Source organism: Meriones unguiculatus, chromosome 8 (assembly GCF_030254825.1).
Source record: "Meriones unguiculatus strain TT.TT164.6M chromosome 8, Bangor_MerUng_6.1, whole genome shotgun sequence".
NCBI classification, from domain to species: Eukaryota; Metazoa; Chordata; class Mammalia; order Rodentia; family Muridae; genus Meriones; species Meriones unguiculatus.
In genome coordinates this window covers 70,586,507-70,606,648 of record NC_083356.1, presented here as the reverse complement: position 1 = coordinate 70,606,648, position 20,142 = coordinate 70,586,507, and the positions used below count along the sequence as shown (strand labels likewise).

The window sequence follows — 20,142 nt, the reverse complement described above, 5'->3', positions numbered from 1 at the left end:
AGAATTCACGATTATCCTATTTCAGCTGTCTAGTGCTAGAATTGTGGGTATGTACTATAATGTTGATGGCCTCTGGCTCTTAACCCTCCCCTACTCTGTGGCCTGAGGGGTCCAGGAACCTCCCCAGCCCATCCCCAATCCAGATCAGACCTCAGGAACCTCTGTGGTTTCTCTGGCAGCTTCCACTGGCTTCTGCGTGGGGGCAGGCTCCTTCCCTGGGTCTTCAGGGTCTTCATAATATGGGTACTCATAATAATAGGTCTCACCTTCTCCTTCTGGGTACTGAAGTCAAAAGAGCAGCCTGTCAACCTCCTTGCCCCAGCTCGGGTAGAAAAGCAGATGCCACAAGGCACTGCCCAGGATCCCCAGCCAGGGCTTTCCCTCAGCCTCTCCCTGAGAAGCTCAACAAACCTCAGAAGAATGACGTGGGGACAGACAAGCTCCTGAGAGAGGTCAGCAAAGCTGAGCCCTAAAAGTGGTTACATCTGACCTATAGACATCAGAGCCAGGCCATCAAATGTGACCTTCCGCCCCAAAACAGGGGTGCCCAGAGGGAGGGGCTTGTAGTTACAAACAGGTACTCTGTCCTCAAATACAAACCAGGGATGGTGGGGGTTGGCCTTGGAGCTCCATCCAATACAGTCTCAGAATTTGTGGGCATGGCCCGGGTCAGGGAACCCTAAGTCCCCATGAAAGCTCCTTCTCTGACCTCTGACCAGCAGTGAAAGCGAGAGATTGAGATACAAAGATGCTCAGAGAAGCAGGAGACAGCTCAGCCATAGGCAGGAGACATACCAGAAAGAACTGCCTATGGAATTATTAAGGTGTTGCCGGAGGAGGGCACGGGAAGTGAGGAGAGCGACTCGGCAGAGTGGGAAATGGGGAGAAGGACAAAGGGGACAGAAACAGCTGCCCTTCAGCATCTCCACTACTCTGGGAGCAATACAAATGGCTGAGTATACATGATCCATTGTAAAACTTCAGGTGCCCGCGAGCTAACGACTGAGCTCTAAAGAGCAACTGAGGCTGTGGACTGAAGGTGATGGGCACCCGTATGCGTTCATCTAGGGATGTATGTGGAAGTTTAAAGGGCATGGTTGCTGATGACACTCCCTCGAGAGACCTCATCATGGGGCAGGGAGTGGGGTGGGTGGGGTAGGTCCTCCGTGGTAAAGTGGAGCAGACATCACACACTGCTTTCCCTATTGTTTAAAACTCAGTCCTGTGGCTTCCAGGGTCCTTTAATCCTGTTAATTCTAAACCACCCTGCGATTCTGCCTGCGCTCCCACCATGCACCCAGTCAGAGATGACTCACATATTCATCTGGGTTAGGGTCCTGTGACTGAGGCGTGTCAGGGACGGCGGTGTCACAGTCAGGGCTGTAGTGCTCACAGTAATCATAGGCAGCCCGGTGGTCGGAGACGAAGAGCAACTGTTGGATGTCACCCTGAAAAAGGACAAAAGCTCATGAACAAGCAGCACAGGTATTCACTGGGAGGGGGCCCAGCTTGATGACTTGGGCAAGAGGGCAGCATAGGAAAAACCTTCAGAGGAGGCATCCTCACAGGGCGGCAGTGGCGCACGCCTTTAACCCAGCACTCGGGAGGCAGAGGCAGGCAGAGCTCTGTGAGTTTAAGGCCAGCCTGGTCTACACAATGAGCCCAGGACAGCCAGGGATACACAGGGAAACCAGAAACCCTGTCTCGAAAACTAAAAAGAAGAGGAGATAACCTCGGGGACAAACGTCTTCCCAGCAGATGCCCCTCTGAAGAGCTCTTTAAGCTAGGCTGGCCCACCTGGGGATTGATCCATCTATCCAACCGTCTATTTACCCATCCACGTACGCACTCACCCACCTTTCCACTGATCCATTATCTAACCATCCATTTATTCACCCATCCACTTGCTTACCTTTTCTTCTATCCACTCACGCATCCAGTCCCTCACCTATCCATTTATCTACCCTTCTAGTCATCCATCTGTCTACCCATCCATGTATTCACCTACGTATCAATTCATCATCCATCTATCCACTCACCACCCACCAACCTACTCATCTACCCTTCCATTAATCATCCCTCCACTCGTTCACCCACCATTCATCTGTTTATCCACCTTTCCATTCAGCCAGCCAGCCAGCCTGCAGCCATCCACTAACCCATCCATCTTCCTAGCCACTCCTCCATCTGACAGTTCACTGAACCACCCTTCCATCCATCCATCCAGCCAGCCAGCCAGCCCACAATGTATCCATCCATCTACCAAACACCTATTGCACACTTGCCAGCTTGGTGCTCACAGCTACTGCAGTCACAAAGCATCTGCCCCAGATTCAGGAGGGCATATCCCTGTCTCCATCAGCCTCCAGTACAGAGGGATTTTTCTTTAAGTTGCAATGCACACTTTTTCATCAAGTTAAACACAGAATTGATATGACAGCAGTTCCAGTCCTGGAAACTAGAACAAACACTTAAACAAATTTCCCCAAATCAGTTCAACCCTAAAAGTGAAAAGAAGGATTCAGGCCAACACACACATATGTATGTATGTATGTACACATATGTATAGTGTGTGTGTGTGTGTGTGTGTGTGTGTGTGTGTGGCAAGGCCAATCAAGGTGTCCTACAAGGTTCCAGTGACTTCTACCCATTGGGCTCAAGGCTGGGAGAAGGCATCATAACATTATAGTACCTTGAAGGCCACATATATACATATGTGTGTGTGTGTGTGTGTGTGTGTGTGTGTGTGTACTCTCATAGCAGTATTGTCAATAGCCCCAGAGTTGTAGCACCATGTGTCCATCAAAGGTGGCATCAAGTAGATTGCAATGATGAGTGTCACAGGTACGAGTCATAACCCAGAAGACCCCGCAAAGCTGATGCTGGTGAGGAGACACCTGCCCATCAAGCAGCTGAGCTCAGAATCACGTTCTCCACTTCCTTCTTCTTCAAGACGTGCAGACAGTGAAGAAGGGAAGAGCATGTGTGACCATGAGCACACTGTGCAGACTCCTTCTGGCAACAGCAAGAGCCATCTTTGAGACAGGCACTGGGTCCTCCCAGCCAGTCAGACTTAACTGGTGACAGTGACCAGGAGTGAGAGTGTTTCCACTCGCTGAGCTCAGGGTGGAGAAGCTGCCCATGGCCTCCCACTGTGGCCATCCCAGTATGTCTATCAACCCCCATTCAGCGGCCACAGAAAGTAAAGCTCAGCATCTGACATCCTAGTACTTTGAAGGCCACACTGGAAATAGCACAGCAAACAAAGGTGACCCAGGGCTGTGCCAGGTGTGAGTTCTTTGTGCTTGGAGACCATCCAGCCACACGTACTATACTAAAATATGTTTATTACACTATACTGGAATATCATATATAATGTGTTCTGGTTAAGAACAGGGCTTGCTCTGTGAAACTTTGCAGTGATGAGCTGCAGGGACAGGGCCTGGGTGCCATCTGGAAGACAGCACAGTCTCACGGGTTTATTTTGGGCTTTCTTTCCATCCCAGGCAGAAGTGCTACCTCTGTGGTTTCTAAGGTCCCTCATGGGCTGTATGCTCAATGGCTTCTTTGCCCTTCTAGCTGGGTTCTGCAGTCCTAGTGGATCTGCAGTGCTGGGTCCCTGTGGCCATGACAAGTCACCCAAGGTGTGAAAGGAGGGGGACTCCCAGTTCATTTCAATCATTGCTCTCTTCCCTGAACACCCTGATGAGGAGATTGTGGGGGTCTAACCAAAGCAGAGCAGGGTGCAGCGTCCATCTCGACCACAGTGCGGACCAGGAGGGGAGACAGGGGAGGGTGCAGCAAACCCAGCTTGCAGCGGCACAGAGGCAGAGTACTCTGCACATAAACAGTCAGGTCTAGCTGGCTAAAAACCTAGCCAGCTCTGCTATTCTCTAGCTGTGTGGCCTCTTGGAGATTTGCTTTCCCTCTGTGAAAACTAAACACAACATAAACAATACCCACTTCTTATGATGCTGGGGAGGCTGTGGTCCTCCAGGCGAACTGGCGTAACCGAGGTACTCAATAACAAATCTTGGGATCATTGAAAGGTGAACGTGAGAGAAAGCCCTAAAGGGACAGTAGGATAACAGTAAGATATGGAATTGCAGGGGGCAGAGTCCAGTAGAGGACTCAGGCAGGATGAAGAACCCAAGAACAGGCATGGGGTGGCAGCGATAATACACAGCTATCAGATACTTGTGAAGGATCAAACCACAGGAGTCAGGAGCAAAGCCACAGGGCCAGAAGGAGGGCCTCAGAGAGACTCAACATTAAATAGTGAGCATACAAGAAGAGAAGAAAATATTAAACACATGTCATGCGTTTAATAATGTAATGTACAATGAGTGACATACCCGGCTCTTTCTCACTGATCTCCTCACCCACCCATCCATATGTCACCCATCCACCCATCCATGCAATTCATCTGTTCATCCACTCATCCATCCAACCATGAATGCCCTCCATCCATTGATGCCTTTCATTCATATGTCCATCCATCCTTCCATCCATCTATTTATTAACCCATCATCCTTGCATATCACTTATCTATCCACCCGTCCATGCCATCCATCTACCTCTCCATCCATTCATGTATCCATCCATGCATCCATCCATTAACCTGTCCATTCAACAGCTATTGTGCACCTCCTAAGTTGTGGCCACTGGGTCACACACTGCAGATGCAGCTCTGACACAACAAATGCACAAAGGTGCCCACCTTCTGTCAGCACCACAAAGCTGTCTTGTGCTTTCTTGATAATAGCACATCCTCCCAAGACCATGTGACCATTGAGCTTCTCTTGGTGCTCCATTTCCAGCCAGATCTCAGGAGTCTTTTCTAGTCCTGTACCCACAGTCCTGCTGTTCTCTGGGGGTGGAAGTGACCTTCTTGCACAGCCCAGGAAGCCCTTCATCCCTGCTTTTCATTAGGTAGAGTGTAAACCTTTCTCTGGGCTGGACCCCAAGGTGACCTGGAGGTTGGAGGGGCAGGAAGTCTGCATGCTGCTCATCTGCTGGGCCATGGCAGGAGTGGATGTGTGTGTCACCTGAAGTCACTGAGTGTGGGCCCATGTTGGCTTCCTAGGTTCTGAGAAGGAGGGTGTGGGTGTCTTGTGATCTAGGACAGGCTCCTTCACCATACCCAAGCTTCTGTCTCTGACAGGAAACTGGCCTAGAATTAGGCTGATGTGTAGGAGTGCTCGCTGACAGAACCAAAAAACAGAATACATCAAAGGCCAGCTTCCCTGAGCCCTGTGGCTTAGTTCCACATACCTGGTCCCAATTGGGGTTTGAAAACCCCAAGTAATGAGCAAAGAATCCAGAGTACCCTCAAGCAGGCCTGAGCCTGTCTGGGCTACTGTGTAGCATAGCCTCCGGTGTGGCCTACACATGGTCCTTTCCTCCCAGCACGCTGGATCCCAACCCCTGATGTCTATGGAAAAGGAGAGGCAGACATCTCTTCCTGAGGTTGGACCAGGGACTGTCACTCCCCACTGGACAAATGAGAAGCTGTATTCAGGAGAGGCCACCGGCCCTGATCTCAGGGTTATTCTAGCTTCCTGTCCATGTCTGATAAAGCACTCTGACAAAAACAAATTAAGGAGGCATGGGTTTATTTGGCTTACACTTCCAGGTCATAGTCCATGATTGAGTGAGTTCAGGACAGGAACGAGAAGGCAGACCTACTTGCATGAAGCATTACCTCTAAGAGAAGACTCACTCACAGCTACCGGCATAGAGCAGCAACCATGGAGGGTACTGCTGGCTGGCTCACCCACGGGCACATGCTCAGCTAGTCAGTTGTTTGCTTGCTTGCTTATTTTTGTTTTTTGAGACAAGCTTTCTCTATGTAGCCTTGACTGTCCCGGCATTCACGAGGCAGACAATGTTGGCTTTGAACCCAGAGATCTGCCTGCCTCTGCCTTCCAAGTGTTGGGTTAACAGAGAGCACTACCACCGCCCAGTTCAGCCAGCTCTCTTGTACAGCCCAGGACAACATACCTAGAGAATGGTGCAATCCAACCTTCGCTAGACTCTGTTATATCAATTAACAACCAAGACTATGCCTCACAGACATGCCCATAGGCCGATTGGATCTTCTCAGTCTCTCAGTTGACACTTTAGGCTGTATCAAGATGACAACTAAAACTAACATTGGCCTACAGAGGTTGCCCATGAGCCCATGACCACCAGCTGACCCACCACACCTGTCCCCACCTCAGCGGGCAAACTCCTATCCAGACTGCAGACAGAAAAGCCTTCTTCCTGCCAGCAAGGAGGGCCCAGAAGGAGCAGTGCCCCACCACTCCACATCACCACAGTACTGCTATGCCCTGGAGCCCAGGCCCCTTGCATAAGATGAGGCAGGACAATTGTGCAGGAGGCATCTGGAGGGAGAGCCGCCTCACTCACTCTTGACCCCTGGGGTGAAGGGGCAAGAGCAAGGATACCAGATTCTTCCTTCCTCAGGCCAGCCCTGCGTTTCAGCCCACAAAGGGATGTGGGAGACAGAAAATACACAGGCAAAGCTGCCTGCTGCTGCACGATGCTTTGCAGGCTCCACTGCAGCAAATGGCGCAGGAGTGGGCTGGGGGAGAAGGGGATCAGACATAAAGGGGCTCCAATGATCCTCTCAGTATTTTACATAGTACCTTCCCCTACTGATATCCAGTCTGGATGCTTGTCTCCAGTTCCTGTCACACACACACACACACACACACACACACACACACCCCTTCTCTGAGGCCAGCAGCAGAGGTGACCACTGCCCTGGCTCCTCCTTCCCATACTTGTCCAGCCTTGGATGTTAGAGGCCTGTGTTTTAAACTCCCACAGATGGCAGCCTCATGGCAGAATGGTGTATGAAAACCACACATTTTCATTAAGCATCATGACCTGTAGTTCAAATTTCATCCAATTCAAATGAAATGTTTTCTTTTTCAGCCCATAGCTTGACATGTAAATAAATGCTCTCCAGACATACTTGATGGGAGGAGGAGGCACCTTTGGGAGTCCTGGAATCGAGCAGCTGGGAAATTGTGTGGCCAGTGTCTCTTACCAGCTCTGCCTCTCCAGGAACCACAAGCTCTTTAGGCAGGTACATGTATGTCTGGCACATCTCTGCAATCCAGCATAGTTATCGAGAGAGCAAGCCTGGAATAAGGTGGCTCACTATCGCTGAGTGTGGCTATACACGACAACTAGTTCCATGGCTGGGTAAAGGGCTCCAGGAATGGACACAAAGCCCTGTGTTCCTGTGTGCCTAGCCTGGAATCCGAGCTAAGCTGGCTTCAGGCCATGCAGGGTCTCAGCACGGATGCAGATACGCAATCAGTCCAGGCTGGGCAAGGACTCCCTGCCTTCCCAACCCATCCTTCCCCAAGTCCTACAGGGAGCCAGGTTAACACTACACCTGGTACCTCCAGCACATCGAGCTCTTCTTCACTGCATGTGTGGGGAAGGGAGAAGGGCCTCAAATGCCCAGTGCCCAGCAAGACTACCAAGGGACAAGGAGAATCCTGCAGGGCAGGAGGACAAGAAGGTGGAACAGGGGCTCCACTCTGCACCTGTTTCTGCTCCCCAGCTTCGTGCACCCCAGGCTGGGACTGGGAGAACAGGGTAAGGGTGCCATGACACCATCACAGCCTCCTGTCAGACCTTGTGAGAATGGGAGAAGGAGAAGCTGGACTAGGAGAAAGCCTGAAAACCCAGCATGGGCTCTGAGAAGACCCCACCTCCATCCTTGGCTACCTCTTACCTGGGGCTACCACATGGCCTCAGATTGGAACTGGGAGCTGGTGTCCAATCTCTTGGCCGACTTCTTGAGGTAGCTATCAGATGGCAATCAGACCTAATAGGGTGCTGGTGGAGTGCAGAGCAGCCCTGTTGGAGTGCCATGGGGAATGCAGGGCACTGTGCTAAGGCACTCCTAAGTGCCTGGACCCATTGTCAAACTGGTAAAAATGCAATGATGACTGCTTAGTAGAGTGCTAGTCTAGCCTTGGGTTCAATCCCCAGCACTATGTAACTGAGGCATGCTAGCACCTCCTATCGCAGCACTGGGGAGGTGACAAATAGCAAGAAGATTGGACGTGCAAGGTCATCTTTGGCTATATAGCAAATTAGAGGCCAGCCTGGGCTATGTGTCTCAAATAAATGAATAAATAAATAAATGAATGAATAAATAAATAAATAAATAGGTAAGTGATTGAATAAGTAGATGATAGGCAGACAGAAACAGATAATAAATGTACAATGGATGGAGGACAGACAGCATTCTTGTACCCAAGAAACCCAGAAGCCCAGGTTCAAAGGCTCTAGAAGGCTCTGATGTGGTGGGTCTCAAGAGGCTGGGTTGTTGGAGTCAGGTGGTAGAGGTGAAAAGGGCAAGTCCTGCTCCTGCAACTTCAAAGGCATCCTAGAGAGCTCCTTGCACCCTCCCGGGAGTTCAGGGATGCTTCCGGACTGGCTATGATACATCTGGCTGTGAACATGTGGCAGTTTGGGGTCCGAGCACCCACTGCAGGGAGCCTCAGGAGAGTGCAGCTGTGCTAAGGCATCTTAAGACCCTATAGATGCCCCCCAGTGGCCTCACTCCCCTGTGGACCAGCCAGCTCCCAGGAAGCGCCCCGGGCCTTGTCACCCTGTATGAACCGCCCTGTTCACGCCAGATGCAACCTCATCAAGCTTTCTGGAAGCCACTGCCCGTGGGAGCAGAAGCCTGGAAGCCCCAGTTGGATGCAAACCACTTGTTAAAACCAAGCCCAGGCCTGGAGAGATGGCTCGGCTGTTTAGAGAGCTTGTGGCTTTCACAGAGGCTCTAGGTTCAATTCCCATCGCATGGTGGCTCATAACTACCTGTAATTCCGGTTCCAGGGTATCCTACACTCTCTTCTGGTCTCTGTGGGCGCAAAGTACACATACATATATGCAGGCAAAAACACTCATACATATAAAACAAAATAAATAAATCTTCAAAAATCAAAACAAACGAACAAAAACATTGGCCAGAGTCTCAGATTGAGACTATCTTAACAATGCTTCATTGAAGAGAACCATGCTGCCTGCACCAGCCCTGAATTCTCACACTGGCCTCTTTACAGCATGGATGAGGGGGAAATACAGGCTCTAAACATGCAGGGCTAGGGCCTGGTAGGTGGCCTCAGGGCCTCCTCAGGGCCCAGCAGCAGCTGGTATGGATACAGACAGGAAGCCAGAACCTGGGCTGGGCTTATAACCTCACCCACTGCTTAAGACTGCATAGGAAGGTCCCGGGCTTCTCGGCACAGGCCGTAAGCTGTAATTGCTCATGGGCAGCCCATTGAGGCTCTGGGGTGCTGTAAGGATGTCAGCCACAGCTGCCCTCCCGGAGGTGAGCTCTGGCTGCAGGCACTCATGAACAACTGGCTGAATTTTGAAGCTCTTCCTCTCCAGAGAACCAGGCTCTCCACCCCTGGAGAGAATCACTGGCCATCAGGCTTCCTGTTGAGACTCCTTTAATGTCCTGTTTTATTGCTAAGTGTCCCCAGCACACACACACACACACACACACACACACACACACACACACACACACACACCAGAGATGGCAAGGATAACAGACACAACCCCCAGCTTCTTCAGACTTGTCCTTTCTCCTACCTCCATCCCGATAAAAATCATCCCACACACACCTTTCTCTACAGAGCATGACTGCCCAGAGAGGCGGAGGTCAGAACCATTGGAATGGAACAGTGTAACACATCGGCCTGCTCTCCTGCCCTGCCGGACAGAAGGCTCAGGTGCAGGAGTCCAGAGAGTGGGTTCCCAACTCTACCACAAGGCCACACACCCTCTGCACTGGCAGACCTGCTGGCCTAGGAGCAAGATCTGGGTTTGCCTGGTATGTTTATAGGTGTGAACATAGATTCTATGCACACACATGGGTATGGAGTCGGTATGTTAGCTGTTGTATATACTGCATGTGCACTGTTTTGTGTTCATGTGAATGTCATAGGAGGGCCTACGATAGAGTAAGCAGCTGGCCCTCAGAGAGCACTGAGGTAGCAGAGTGTCCAGGGCACTATTCCCTCCCTCAAATGCAGCTCATAGGAGCTGTACTGAGAGCCCTCTCCATCCCCCACAGGATGACCTGAGCTCACACAGGAAACAGTTGGTGTCATCCACCAACCCTCTCTGGCCCACCCTGTGTCTCAGCAAAGGTGACCTTTTCTCCAGGCCTGACCCTACCCTATCCTCACACGTCCAAATGAGGGGATGGATGGATTTCTTTCCCTCTTTGTCTTCTTCATGACACAGATGTGAGAGCACAGAAGGATGAAACCGCTGTCATGGGCCGCTGTCACAGGAAGGTTCCCTGTCCCCCTCTCGCCTCCTTAGAGCTGCTCACCTGGAGCAGGAGGCCACAGTGTTCAGCGGTGCACACCACACAAGGGGCACCTCTCAGGGCTCAGCCACCCACACAGGCTTGTACACAGTGGGTAGCAGCCCAAGCTGCTCTTCTTCTACCTGCAGGGCCCAGGCCAACCCCTGGCATCACCTCATTTAACTTCAAATGCCACATCCCAGAGCTGCCAATGGTGACCCCGCATCACCTGAGAAGGTGCCGGCATTTGAATGCCACTTCCACTCTTGTAAGAGCCTTTCTCCGCCCCTTCCCCTTCTGTGTCCAGGCTTGCTTTCTGAGCCCCTCATGACCCTCCAGAAGCCCTGCCCTCCCAGGCCTGCTGGCCATTACTGTTGCTCCAGGGTGCTGCTCTGACTGTGCACCCATGTCAGCAGCATCAGGAGAGCGGGCCATTTGTCCGCAGAGGACAGGTCCATCTCCATTTGGACACAGTAGAGATCATGCTGTCCTTGGCGCTCACGGAGCCCGAAGCATTTTGCTGAGCGAGTCAGTTCTGTCTCTGCCGATAATGAGATTTTAGCCAAGCTGCGCTGGGCCGAGGAAATTGCAAAGCTTTTGTTGGAGAGTCTGCAACCCTGGCGGCTATGCAGTGAACGCACATACAGTAGAGAGCTTTGCAATGCACCCTCTGAGAGCAGGAGTCTCTCTCTGCTCCCCTTCCTCTTCATTTTTCCTCCTCCCTACGGCACACCAGCCCCTGCACTAACACCTGGCCCTCACCCAATCCAAAGGTGCTCTGCAGGGATCCCCACAGATCTTTGCTTGACTTACAGATCTCATCACCAAATTTTACCCGGAGGACTCCTAACAGCAGGAGCAGGAGTTGTATCTGACTCTGTTGCTGGCTGGGGATCCCTTTCCCCTAACTGGGCTGCCTTGGCTAGCCACAGTAGAAGACACGCCTAGTCCTTCTACAGCTTGATATGCCAAGGCGTGTTGATATCCATGGGAGGCCTCTCTTTTTTTTAGCATTTTCTCAGGATAAAAGGAAGGACAGGAGGATGGTGGGAAGGGGAAGGGAAAGGCAGGGGCTAGGAGGAGAGGAGGAAGGGAAACTGTGATAGGGATATAAAATAAATAAATAATTATTTTTATTATTTTTTTTACCCAGACTCCCTCATGCCTACGAATAGACAGGGGTAAATAAGTTGAGAAAATAAGCCCTTCTTGTTCCAGGATGCAGGAGACGTGGCCCACAAGTGTACTAGCCAAGCAAATCTTGAGTCCCTACTGCCACACTCCTGGCCACAGCCATCCCCAGAACCACGCCCCAGAGCTGGAGAGGTTAGGCCTCTCCATCACCCATTCAAAACACACCTAGGCACCTGTGGCCTGGACAAGTTCCCAGGGCTTCCTCGGTTGTTGTCACAGGTGGAGAAAGGTGGAACTGGAGAACAGCGCTGCCAGGCTCCCCTGGGCTCCCATCTGAATCACACTGTGTGATCTTAGGCACTTTCCCAAACCACATCAGGCCGCACTTCCCCATCTGTGAAGACGGAAAGAGGACTGGCCTTGGTGGCTGCCAGGAAAAGACTCAGTCCAACTTCCTCAACTAGAGCACAGCATGACATGTTTCCAACAGAGCCAGGCCACACAGGCACATGCCAGGTACAGGCCACACCCAGTCAGCAGGCCCAGAGCAGAGCATGGGTGCCGTGGGGCCCTTTCCGCCACTCCACGTTGTCCTCACAAGGTCCTGTAGAAGGTTATCCATTCAGGCTTTCAGGGGCCCTCACAAGTCACATTTAAAATCTTGCTTTGGTATTATTGCTTATGAGCTACACAGAATGGGAAAAAAGTGTCTAAGCCAGGGGAAGGAGACCTGAATGCACTGCTTTGTGGTTCTCAGTATGGCTGGGGAAAATTAAGGAGGCAGCTTTAAGTGGTCAAAAATTTCTTCTTGCTCTCTTTCCCTGGATCCTATCTATGGTGTATGGTATAAAGACATCATTCAGGAACTATCTCAGAGCTGGGCCCGGAGAAGGAGAGGGATGATCACCATCCTCATCACCACCACCATTATCACCACCATTACCAAGACCACCATTATTGCTGCCATCTCCACCTCCACTAACACCACTAAGACCACCATCACCAAGACCACCATTACCATTATCATTGCTACCACTAACATTACCAAGACCACTACCATCACCATCACCACAATCACCACCAAGACCTCCATTACTACTACCATCACCACCTCCATACTAACACCACCAAGATCACCATCACTACCACCAAGACCATCATCACTTCTACCATCACCATTACCATACCATCATCACCATCACCACTATCATTTCCAGCACTACCATCAACACCTTCACCATCAGCACCAGCATCTTCACCATCATAATTATCATCACCAACACCAAGACCACCACCATGAAGATCACCATCACCACTATCACTACCACTATTATTATCTATTATCACCACCACCATCATATTCATTATTCTCACCAACATCCCATACTATCATCAGGATCACTATCACCACTACTATAATCACAAAGATCATCACCATAGTCACCACTGCCACCACCAAGACTACCATCATCACTATTACTATCATCACAACCAATCATTATTACCATCACCACACCTGCCAGCATACCACCGTGTCCAATCACAACCATGATGATTCCATGTGACCCTCAATTCCTGATAAAGGTTCACCATCATCACCATCATCCCTAAAAAAAAAAGCCTGCTTCTTCCTTCTTCCATTCATTCCATGTTTCACTCTCTAAGTGTCTCACCTGTGTCTAAGTCGATAGACACAGGTGAAGAACTCTATGTCACTACTGCTAGTCTTCAGGGAGACAGAAACAGCCCTTAGGCTTCCTTAGCACAATTTACGTACGTGAAAAAAATTGATTCTGCCTGAGAGGTCAGGAAGGCATGATGGAGGACACATCTCAGAGCTTGGCTGTGCTCTTCTGCCCCATCAGCATGGGATGTGTTGAGCCCAGTGGTGTGGGTGAGGCTATGTGAAGAAGTCTATGAATTGACTTGAGCCAGGGCTATGGATATGGCCAAACTCAGGCCCTGTAGGACACCCACATCAACTTTGCAGCCTTGTAATCATTTGGTAGCCTGTGTGTGTGTGTGTGTGTGTGTGTGTGTGTGTAGCAAGACAGAGAGAGAAAATATACATATCTTTGTGTAAAGTGTAATGTCCTAGTTTGCTTCTTATTGCTGTGACAAAACATTTGAGAATAAAACAAAACAAAGCAAATTGGAGAGGGAAGGGTTTATTTGGCTTACATGTCCCAGTCATAGGCCCTCACCAAGGGAAGTCAGGGTAGGAGCTCAAGGCAGGAACCTGGAGGTGGGAACTGAAGCAGAGACCATGGAGGAGCCCAGCTTACTGGCTTGTTCTCATAGCTTGCTGAGCCTGCTTTCTTAGTCAATCCAGGACCCAGGAGTGGCGACACCCACAACGGGCTCGGACATTTTATATCAGTCATTATTCAAAAAAAAAAAAAAAAGGTCCATAGATTTGCCCACAGGCCAATCTGATGGAGGGATTTTTTTTTCTCTTGAGGTCCTCTCTTGAGTCTCTCCTGACTAACCTTACCTTGTGTCGAGTTGGGGAAAAAAAAAAAAAACCTAGCCAGAAGAAATGTATAATATAAGAGTTACTATTCATCATTAAGAGTGGAATGAAAGGACCTGTGATTACCAATGGCAGTGTCTATCAATCCAAATTAGGAGTACTTGGTAGCTTTCAGCCAATCAAACGACATGGCTGGTAGGCTTCCTGTCACTCAGTAAATACTGAAGAGATTCAAAGGTGTCCATCTGTGTTTCTGATAGCATGCTCCCAACACCCATGCAGCCAGCCATGGGAACTGAACAACAGGACTTGGCCCAGCTCCTCTGGAGCCCCTGAGTCAGCACTCAGACACTGTCACCCATCAGCTTGATAGCAGTTTCTAGGCTCTCTTGGGCTCCTCGGCCACGTGCCCCACCTGCATGTGACAGATGTCCCTCTGTCCCCCCTACACGTGTCCCTGGCTGCCCTGGTTCCCTCCCTCAGTAACCTGGCACTGTGTGCCTCTTGCAATGAGGTCCAACTTCCTAGAGCTCCTTGGCCACCATGTTCTCAGGGGACTATATCAGAATGTCCACTGCATGCCAGCCCAGTATGATATCACTGGACAAGGGTTGAATTCCAATATAACATCAGCCCTGTCTCCTGGGAGAGGAGACTTTGCTGCTCACAGTTTCCATGGAACAAGCCTGACACCCTCACCGGCCAGGCAAGCCCTGTGAAGGGCTGAGCCTCTCCTGCTGCTAAGCTGAGTACTGTGCCTTACTGGGTCTCCAGAAGCCCTGACCTCCCATCTGGCTGCCTGTCAGTCAAGAGCTTTACTAGATGAATCACCCTGAGTGGCCCGCTGCCAGCACAGGCTGGGGCCAGCCCCTGCTCCCAACACAAAGCTCTTCCTAAACCTGGTAGCTAGGGTTTTGGAAGCCATTCAGAGGTGCCCAATGCTTTACATTGAAGTGTGCACGCTCTGGGGTCAGGGGAGGCCTTTTCCAGGCTAAATTAGAGACATGAGCTAAGTTGGGCCTCGAAGCTATGCTTCAGCAATAACCCTCAACTCCAAAGTATGACCTTACCAAAAACAGGGCTTGGATGGAGCGCAGTTGAGGGCTTTTAAATGAGACCACTAGGTTTAGGGTATGCCTTGGGCGGAAGTGTGACTGCCCACACCTGGACCTTGGGCCCAGAGCCTTCTGGACTGGAAGGGAACAGCCTCTCCACTTTGCCACCATGTGTGTCAGCCTCAGGAGTGTCATCAGAAATCAGAACAGAACTCTGTCCTTCCTGGAATCGGGTGGTACCGTAGAACAGGCAGATTGAAGACGCAGCCGATTGAAGTCTTGAATCTGCACTTGCTAGTGTCCTGGGGCCTCCCAAAGGACTTACGTCGTGGCTAGGTGAATGGCTCCCTGAATAAAGCCCTTGGCACACAAGCATGAAGACCTGAGTTTTAGTCCCCAGAAAAAAAAAAAAAAAAAAAAAAAGCCAGTCATGGCAGTGCATTTCCCAGTGCTCCTGCAGCAAGAAGAAGAGGCAGAGACAGAATCCTGGAAATCTCATGGACTGGCCATCTATTGTAGGAAACAGAGAACAACAAAGAGATTCCATCTCTAGCAACGTCAAAGGAGAAAGGGTGAACACTGAGGTTGTCCTCTGACCTCCACATGTGCACCATGGCATGCACGCTGGCACACACACATGTACACACACACACATACACACACAGATGTCATATACATACACAAGGGCACATCCTGAGGCCTACTCCATCTGCTAGAACATAAGCATGATGGCCTGAGACGGCCAGAGGCAACATCTACGTTAAGTCTCAGTGAAGCCAGAAGAACAGCGATAGCTGTCTTGTTGCTGTGAGCATGAAGTCTCTCATGGAATGGCCAACATGGCCACAGCCACGGCTACACTGGCCTAGGCAAAAAATTAGGAACAGCTGGCCCAGACTGCGATCATTTGGGCTGCAAACATCGTAATGGATGGGGGCTGGGACACAGAGCTGGTATCAGAAGGGCTTCTGGACAGGCAGCTCATAGCTACCCGCAGCCAGTTAGAGCCAGCCTTCGTGTCAGTAGGGCATCTCAGCCTCACTGTGGCTCCTTTTGAGACATGCATGTCCTTCAAGTCGACACAGGAGGCTGACAGAGATGGAGCACAGGGCAATGCCAATAGCAGGACAGGGCCAGCTGCTCTCTGGAACTCTGTGGCTTGTCCACTAAGCACTGGCAGACTCCCAAAAGCTGGGACCAGCTCTCCGGGGTAGTTTGTCACCTCATTCCACTCCCTAGTGACTCTGCATGGCACCCAACAGCGGGCCTGAGCTGACTCCCTGGGCCCACTAAAGCTCCAGGAAGGCCCTCAATGGGCAGGTGAGTAACAAGAAGACTGAGAGTTCCTGGAAGGAGTCAGAGGTTTAGAATCAGAGCTAAAGCTGGGCCTGGATCTGGGGCCACATTGCTGATATCTCCCCATGAGACCAGGGCTCTGCTCTGCACTCACACAGAAGACAGCTGGCCCTCAGACCTGTCTGAGAAGGCCAGACCCGGATCCCTTTGGGCTGGCTGACGAGGAAAGCGTCTCCTCAGCACAGCAAGTTCCTGTCTCAAAGCAGATTCCAGGAAAAACCACGTCAGTGGAAAAGCCGGGCCCCTGGAAACAGGGAAGCCAGGATTAGGTAAACACTTGGCCTTCTTCAAATGCTGAGGTGCGGTCAGGAGGGGGTACCCGCCAGCAACTGGGGGTACAAAGTGAAAGCTGAGTTTACAGTCTGTTTGGTCTTGTTGCCCTTGAAACATTCAACAGCTTAAAAGCTCATTTGGCTCCTGACCTAGAATCTGCAGCCAACCTTGCCCCGTATCCCCAAAGCCTCGGCCTCCTCCATGGCCCTCCTTTGTAGCATACTCCAGCAAGAAGGCCTTCCCACCTAGGGCCCCTAAGGCAAGCAGGGGTTACGAGTCTCTGTTCTTCCCTCAAGAACACTGGTCGGCATTGAACCTGCAGAGCAAGAGCAGCCTCAAGTTCCAGGCTGAGGTGGGAAATAGGAGGACGGGGGTAGGAGGAGTCAAGCATGATTGGCAGGTCATTAACTGTCATGCAGAACACTCAGTACAATGAATGAGCATCCATCCTGGAAAGTTGTCTTTTCTGGTCCTTTCTGTAAGACCCCAAGCCTCACAGACCCCACAGTGCCCAGGAGTCTGATGTCTTCAGCTAATGTAGGGTCACAGGAGCCAGTGGCAGAGGTTACCTGAGGAAGTCCCCCTCTGCTGCCATGCTGCAGATGACCTCGGGTAAGGTGCTCAGCTCCTGGTACCAGCTTCCCAAGCTCTTAGATAGGAACAGGGTCCTCAGCCCGAAGCACCTTCAGAGCTCCTGTTGGTAGCACCTTGTCTGCACGGACACTCCACCAAAGAAGAGTTCACTTCCACCCATCCAGAGCACACTCTCCCCTGACAACTGTGTCCCTGCTCCCAAACCCCAAAGCTCACTCACGGATAAAAAGGGATTATTTCCCATATGGGAGGTGGAGGCAACCCCCCTATACCTTTCGGTATAATGGGCCTTGGTCTGCCCAGCACCCCCTGCACCTCAGATCTCAGGCACATTTCAAGGAAAGGATCAAGACTGAACAGGGCAGTCTTAGCATAGCCCTCACAACAGCATGGGCTTAGAGTTGACCGAGTGAGCAAGGGGGACCGTAAAGTGAACCTCCATTAACCTCCCAAGACCCAGACAGTGTGAGGCCCCAGTGAGGAGAACAGTAGGCCATGTTTCACAGTGGGCTTCTGAGATGGCAAGGGAAAGCTGGGGTCAGGGTGTCCCACGAGCAGTAACTCTGGCCAGGATTACAACTTCCTGTCCATCCATTCTCTGTAGACACTTAGCTCAGATGGAGGCAGGACTGTGCTCATGAGGCTCCACCTCCCTCCTCCCCTGTCTCTGAGAGGGAATCAAAGCAACTTATTCACTAGACAACTCTGAAAAAACCTAGAGGTGAGACAGCTTGTATCTTTGCCTCCGTGGAGAAAGCAGTTACTGCCACTGGCAAGAGACGAGGAGGGCCACAGCTCTAACTACAAAGGGCCTGGATTCAGCACGGTTTTCAGAAGCCCTGAGCAGGCATTTCACACAGCCTTTGATGGTGGTGGCCTCGGTGCATGTTGTGCCCATTTTACAGAGGTAAATGCTGAGCTCCAAATCCTCAACCAGGAAGACCACCCAGGAAAAGCTGAAAGTCTGCACTCTATACACCTTTGCTTCCTCACTGTGTAGTTTTGCAAGGCCCTGGTATGCCCAACATCCCCTGAACATCAGGGAAGTCCCAAGACTCAGATCCAAGCAAGTGAGGGAAACAGGTCATGCCTGAGGGAGCCAGCAGCTGCCAGAGCCTGTGGCCACTATGGCTGGGCTCAACATGTATGTGCCATGGAGCTGAACAGGATACTGTGCCACAGAAGCCTCTATTTTGGCCCTGGAGTTGGTCACTGTGGGGCCATGGGCACCCTAGGTTTCTCCAAGTCTCCTTGGAAGCTTTGTGGGGTCCAGCAAATCTGCCTAGAAGAGGCACTGAGTGGGAGCACTAAAGCTTGTGCCAGCAGTGGCCTGGCCTTGGCCTCAGTGCTGGCACCCTCCCCCTCCTCAAACCCAGAGAGCAATGGAACAAACGGGCCTTTAACAAGCATAAGAGTCTTGTGGGAAGAAAAGACCACTGGAGAAGTTTCCAGCAAGAGCCTTATAGAGAAGCCAGGCAGTGAAAATGAGAAAATAGAGAGCACTATTATTTGAAACCTGGAAAGCAAAGAGTTAAATCACTTCTATTTCAAAAGGGATAAAAATTCACTTGCAAGAAAGCACACAGAAGCGGAGGCCAGCTCCCCACCTCTGCCATTACATTACACCGGTAAGAAGCAAAGGGGAGGAACAGTCCCCACTGGCCACCCTCCTCCTTGCTGCCCTAGCTGGTCTTCATTAAGGAAGACAGGTCCAATTTCCCGCCGTGAGCACAGCTAACAGCCAGGAAACCCTGGGGCTGGGAAAACACAGACCTCAGACCATTAACAACTTGTGGTCAACAAAAATCCTGGGCTTCTGGCAGCCTCTCTCCTCGAATCAAATTCCACGGCAGGAGAAAAGAGCTCACCAGAAACTCAGGACTGTGAATGCATTGCAACCTGCTGTGCCAACCAAGCTGCAGAGTGAGAACCACCTTGCACATGGCAAGAGAAACTGGACTCTGCAGCCAGTGTCCTAATGGGTTTGAAAACTGGGACCTGTCTTCGTTCTCAACATAAATTGGTAACTGTTTCCCATTATAGAGTGCTTGCTGTGGGTCATGCATGTGCATGCCTTCTCTGGATTGATTTATGCATGCATGCACATGCTCAAGTGCACACACGCGCGCATACACACACACACACACACACACACACACACACATTATTGCACCCATTTTGCAGCCATTGAGCCTCAGCTGTGGAGAAAATCCAGCCAAGACCTCTAAGCTGCACCCAGTTCTCTGAACTGGTGAACCTTCCCAGGAGTCTGGACAAACAGTGCTGGCTGCTTCATTGGGGGATTTGATCCTATGTTTTAAGATGGTGTAAGGCTGAGGAATAGCTCAGTCAGTAAAGTGTTCACGCAAGCGTGAGGACCTGAGGCCGAAGCCCCAGGACTGGGAATGGTGGTGCGTGCCTGTCAGACCAGGTCTGGAAAGTGGAAACAGCGATCCATGGAACTTAGGGACCAGCCAGTCCTGCCACATCAGTGGGCGTCGGGTCCAGTGAGACCTTGTCTCCAAAACAGGTGGAAAGTGACTGAGGAAGACTTTTGACATTGACTGCTGGCCTTCATATGAACACAAACAAGAACACACACACACACACACACACACACACACACACCATACACTTTTTTTTTTAAAGATTCAAAGCTTTTTCCAGAACCTTGATGATAAAAAGCCTGTTGTCACACCCTGAAGAAATGACAAGTGTTTGGTACAGCCCAACACTACTACTACAGCAAATTCAGTCAGACTTGAGGTTTTGCTCAGCCCTGGGATGCCCTTGCATGCCTGCCTTCAAGATTTTGCTCACCAGAGACTGACATCAGGAGGCACCCTGGCTCCACTTGCCCACAGGGTAATCAATAAAAGCAGTGTTTGGTC

General features: G+C 50.9%; 1 protein-coding gene across 2 annotated transcripts in view; it reads right to left on the bottom strand.

Moving 5' to 3' along the window:
- Col5a1 (collagen type V alpha 1 chain) overlaps nucleotides 1-20,142 on the bottom strand; it is a 150,167-nt gene that overhangs the window by 87,264 nt on the left and 42,761 nt on the right. For both annotated transcript variants that reach the window (XM_021638330.2, XM_021638418.2), the window contains exons 5-6: nucleotides 1,317-1,448; nucleotides 151-282 (exon numbers count right to left, since the gene is read on the bottom strand). In XM_021638330.2, the coding sequence (XP_021494005.2) occupies nucleotides 151-282; nucleotides 1,317-1,448 (264 nt within the window). The remainder of the gene's footprint in view (nucleotides 1-150; nucleotides 283-1,316; nucleotides 1,449-20,142) is intronic.